At 43.3% G+C, this 4,942-nt stretch overlaps 1 protein-coding gene across 1 annotated transcript; it reads left to right on the top strand.

Annotated features, from left to right (window-relative positions):
- Positions 1 to 1,920: 1,920 nt before the first annotated feature.
- On the top strand, positions 1,921 to 4,351 carry LOC106819342 (galectin-4-like). Its single transcript, XM_014823986.1, has 6 exons — positions 1,921 to 1,984; positions 2,346 to 2,581; positions 2,779 to 2,892; positions 3,085 to 3,132; positions 3,597 to 3,688; positions 3,818 to 4,351. The coding sequence occupies exons 1-6, from the start codon at positions 1,921 to 1,923 to the stop codon at positions 4,152 to 4,154; spliced, it is 891 nt and encodes a 296-aa protein (XP_014679472.1). The 3' UTR covers positions 4,155 to 4,351.
- Positions 4,352 to 4,942: the final 591 nt, after the last annotated feature.

Genomic DNA, 4,942 nt, shown 5'->3' with positions numbered 1-4,942 from the left:
TGTGTTTAACATGTATACAGTGTATTTAACAGCTGGCTCGCTGACTGGCTACACACACACACGAAACCATACACACGAAGACACACCACGAACACACACACGAACCGCACACACGGAACCCCCAACCACGACGAGCGATTCACTTACCTCCCTGCACACTCCGTTGCGAGGAGGTAATTACGATAAATTGTCGGTCCGTAACATGCTGAAATCTGTCCCGTTTTTTGGCCAATTATCTTAAAAACCTTGACTTTCTGGATATTGGAAATTTCATTAGTGACCCCCCATAATGTGGGCCATTGCGCACATTTGTTGAGACAGGGTTGTGGTCGGGGGCAACCTTCTTTAGGTCCAATGGTTCTGTAGATCAGTCACGATGTGGATTGTAGTACTTGCTCAGAAAAAGGGCGTGGCCCAAAAGCCATTTTCGCCGTCAGTGGGATAATGTGTTTACCAACCAAATATTGCTTCCTGGACCTTCAAATTAGTGGATCTTGAACGAGTTTAGTTCTGGACATTAATTGCATACAAAAAACCACCAAAAGCCTACCTAGAGTAAGGATTGTTCTGGCTTAACTTACTTTCAAGTTTTGCTTGTGTGCTGTGTGTGTGTGACGGTGCTGATGTGTGTCGTGTTGTGTGTGGGTGTGTGCGTCGTGCGTGTGCGGTGCGTGTGCGTTTGTGCGTTGCTGCCTGTGCGCGGCTGTTGTGTGCTGTGTGGGTGCACGCTTCGCGTGTGTATGTGTACATGATGTATGTGTGTTGTGTGTGCTGTGTGTGTGTGTGTGATGTACAGTGTGTTTGTGTGTGGTGTACGGTATGTGGTGTAATGTTGGTGTGGTGGCTGTGTGCTGTGTGTGTGTGTGTTTGTGTGTGCGGCGTGTGTGTGTTGCGTATGTGTGCGTGCCCGTGCGTTGTTTGTGTGTTGTCGTGTGTGTGATGTGTGTGTGTGTTGTGTGTGTGTCGTTGCTGTGCGTGTGTTGTGTGTTGTGTGCGCGCGCGCGTGTGTGTCTGTGTGTGTGTGTGATCTGTGTGTGTGTGCGATGTGTGTGTTGTGTGTGTGTGTGTGTGTTATGTGTGTGCTGTAGAGTTAATCCTTTCATAGACCCAGGGTGCCTGTCATCTATCGCGGACCATGCGTAGTTATGGACAAAAAAACAACCTAAGGCGCCATACAACGAACAGCTTATTAAGGCGCATGCATTGGGCGTATAGCTGCCATTAATATCACGCAAATGGCCGGTAGTGAATTTGTGGTTTGATCCGTAAATCGTAGCACACTGTTGGTGTATGGGTCAAAGAAAGTTGGGGGAAATTGAGTTTTTGAGAATAGCCTGAGTGGGGCGGGGTGGGTAGCACTGTACCTATTAGAATGGTCTCGATGACTGTATTCTGTGCAACTAAATGAAAACCCGCTAGATTATCTTACGTAGATAAGGGGGTGCCATTTGAATTTATTTCGCATTGCCGATATGTTTTCATACCCCCCCCCATTGGTTACCGCAGTCAATGATTATGATAAGGCGCTACTAAGCGATAAGGTGACACGTATTCTGAATAGGCCACAGTTTGAAGCGTTCAATTCCGGCCGATATGCGGCTTGATTTGCTTCTTAGCTGCCTTCACTTCTATAAAATCATTCTTAATATGAATTTAACTACTGCCATGTCAACAGCTAGTTTTGTGTGCATAATTAATTTTTTTCTGCATTGGTAGCACGTCATGAATCGCGTCACTGCTGCATGTTTTCATCTGTTAATTAGATTCTTATCAACTCACAATTTTTTATTTACTGTTTCCGTATCATTCACTATTTTATCGCTTCTGTTCAGCGGGAATCACTTTGGAATATTGTTCCGTAATAAAATTATTATGCTATGTTTTAAATCATCATGGTCACTCCCTTTCCGTCGGAGTATAATGGTGGTCTATGTAATGGAAGATGATTACACATTCAAGCGCGCTGCCAATCCATCTGCTAGACGTATGACTGGCGCTGCTATATATATACAGCTGTTTAAGACACTCAATTCGATTAGACCTCCATATCCTGTTTGATGTAAACAATATAATCTTATCTATGCGATCTTTTGACCAATAAGAATATAATTGCAAATAAGTTTTAGCTGAATGAGAGCGTATTATCACATGTTACAGGAGTGCTATCGCAATTTTAAAGCTTACAATTTACTATACGCCAGTTAATTGGCTGCGAGCTCTGATATTGATTACGGGTAAGACATGTGTTTATGCTTGAGTGCATAGGATTTGCCCATGCATGGTATATGTGCAATCGATAATCAATACTGTACGCAATCAATTGCAATTTCTGTTTAAATCGGTAGTTTTAAGAGTGGGCTATGCTGTGGGCCAACGCCATTTCCCTCGGCTGCGACGTCGCGCTCTGTCGATGGAAATGCACATTCTTGCTAAGGAAGGTCACAAGAAGTCTCACACTCAAAACCACCTATCCGAAACAGAGTCGTCGCTTTATAACGTGCGGAGGAAGCAGCTTCCCATTTCAGGCGCCGGAAGCAGCTTTCGCAGGATCATACTTGATAGAAGCCTGGAAATTTATAAAGTATGGTGATTCATATAATATATAGTTATGATGTGCATGCTCACCATGTTTATTTAGTATGTATTACAGGAATTTACTAAATATGTCTGAATTTTTAGTTTTGTGGAATGTGTGAATCGTTTCTATAGTTCTTGGTGATAGTTGTTCCATTTTCCCTGATTAATGACGAAGGTACCTGTTTTGCTCTTAGATTGCAGTTGAATAGGAATCACTTCGCAGACTTCAGCACTTGGAAGCATGTCATACCTATTTCGGCTGTGACAGATCTAACAATAGAGGGAGAGATAATCATAAACTCTGTTAGATTCCAGGTATTGTTTATTGCCAATATAAGCATCGCAAGTGGCAGATCGATTCGTCCGGCGCTAAATGATTTTTTTTCTGAAATGGCCTGATGGCTGCTGTCATGCGGTGTAGTCAAAGTTAATATTCGGCATCCATCTTGAACTAATAATCAAGAAGGACCGTTATCGCAAACGAATAGCATCCGTTTTTTTCTATAGGTGCAGCCACCGCCCCAATCCCAAGTCGTCTACCTACCAATGCTGCAGGTATAGGCCTATAACTTGATTGTAGTGCCATTTAAATATTATATTGAATTACAACACACTCTCGTGTTCATGTGTAGGGTTACTGCAATACAAGAATCTAGCTACTAGGTCTCATGATTGTGTATTTTTATATCGTTTTACAAAATTATTTGTCACTTAAAAACAACCCTGCTTTCCTGTAAAATACGCTATTCGTGACGCTTGCCTGCTGTTCTTTCTTATTAAGTTATTATTGTATGTTGAAAAAAAAATTCGTATTTGCAGCCACCGCCCTATCCACAAGTCGCCTTCCCTATGAATCCTCGTTCATAATAAAGAATGTTGATATTACATTGGCGTCCCTCTTTTGATGGAAAAGTTTTCCACGCTGCCCCTTTAGCCCGCTTTGGTGTCTTAAAAATTCTTATTATTGGTTATTGTCTCGCCCTATTAAAATATATTTATCAATTGAAGTTTAATTACAGCCCGTACCTTACCTGAAAGCAATACCAGGAGGGCTACGCGTTGGGAGCATTATCCAGGTGTCTGCCTATCCTCAACAAACTGCAAACGACAAGTAAGATGTTACAATTATTTGTGCGTTGAAAGCAATTAGGACGAAAGCAAATATGCATTGAATTTTATATTTAAGAAGCAACTGCATAAAGTGCGGCAGTGCCCTAATGGTTCGTGGGTTGGTTTTCAGGCTCGCCGTTAGGTTTCTGTGCGGACCACATCCAGATAAATCTGACATCGCGTTCACGTTCAGTCCTCGCTTTAAACGGCCGCTGCACATCATCCGCAACTACAGAGTGAACGGAAAGTGGGGCGCCGAGGACCGCACTAACTATGGAGATCACGACTTCCCATTTCCACGAGGCGTTCCATTTGACCTGGTGATCAACTGCGACGCGGACGAATTCCGCGTGACGTGCAATGGCAAGCATCTGATTAACTTTTCATATCGTGTCAAGCCCCTGCAGAAAATAGTCAACGTAGAGATCATTGGTGAGGTTTGCATTCAGAATGTGCGCATTCTATAGAATATGCGTTGGCGCGTGATGAGGCGTTCGCTACCTTCGAATCTTAAGCAGACGAATTATTGCTATTTGTAACTAATTACTGTTGAAGAAATTCCAATCGCGCGGCGAAGCGATTACCCTTATTGTTTAACTGTGACGAACACATAACATTATTTGAACGAAGAAAGGTCTCATAATTATGTTGAGTAAAATAAGTATATAATTTCAACAAATTTCTTCATGCAAGCAGTTTTGGTGGCACCAAGTAATGTATGACAATAACTTTTTGACTGCTAACGACAATCCATGCACTGATACCATGGTCGAGGTTACATACAAATATACACACATGCAAACATTGGATGCGCGCGCACACACGTGTGAATATACACACACTTCATATTTAAACACGCGTGGACACAAACGCACAGACGAAATGTAAAAGATCGTTATAGACGTTAAATTCTAATAATCCGCCACAGGTGCAGGTAAACAAACTATAGCGCACGGCGGTGGCCCAAATTGCTATCGTATCCCGGCTAGCGAAGAAAAATCCAGATGAGAGACCGAATACCAGAGAAGCGTCGCCTGAGAGGTGTTGATCCTGCCCGCTAAGCGCGAATCTTGCGCGCAGTTCCGCGGCAAGGCGCACGCGACCGCGGGAACGTCCTACGAAAGTATCACGCGCTGGCAGCTATTGATCCGTGGATGTACGAGCAGATTTTGACCTTGGAATATTTCGGCGGACGTTTTGCGATTGTCCTGTCGAACATTCGCGACATGCAGACAAGCCGAACAGTTGCGCAGCG

Source organism: Priapulus caudatus, unplaced genomic scaffold (genome assembly GCF_000485595.1).
Source record: "Priapulus caudatus unplaced genomic scaffold, Priapulus_caudatus-5.0.1 Scaffold3229, whole genome shotgun sequence".
NCBI lineage: Eukaryota > Metazoa > Priapulida > Priapulimorpha > Priapulimorphida > Priapulidae > Priapulus > Priapulus caudatus.
This window is presented reverse-complemented; position numbering and strand designations above follow the sequence as displayed.

Excerpts from the sequence above, each read along its gene's own strand:
- LOC106819342 (XM_014823986.1), top strand. The coding sequence starts at position 1,921 with ATGGTGGTCTATGTAATGGAAGATGATTACACATTCAAGCGCGCTGCC. Across the intron at positions 2,582-2,778 it reads GAAGCCTGGAAATTTATAAA|TTGAATAGGAATCACTTCGC; the intron begins GTATGGTGATTC and ends CTTAGATTGCAG. Across the intron at positions 3,689-3,817 it reads CAACAAACTGCAAACGACAA|GCTCGCCGTTAGGTTTCTGT; the intron begins GTAAGATGTTAC and ends GTTGGTTTTCAG.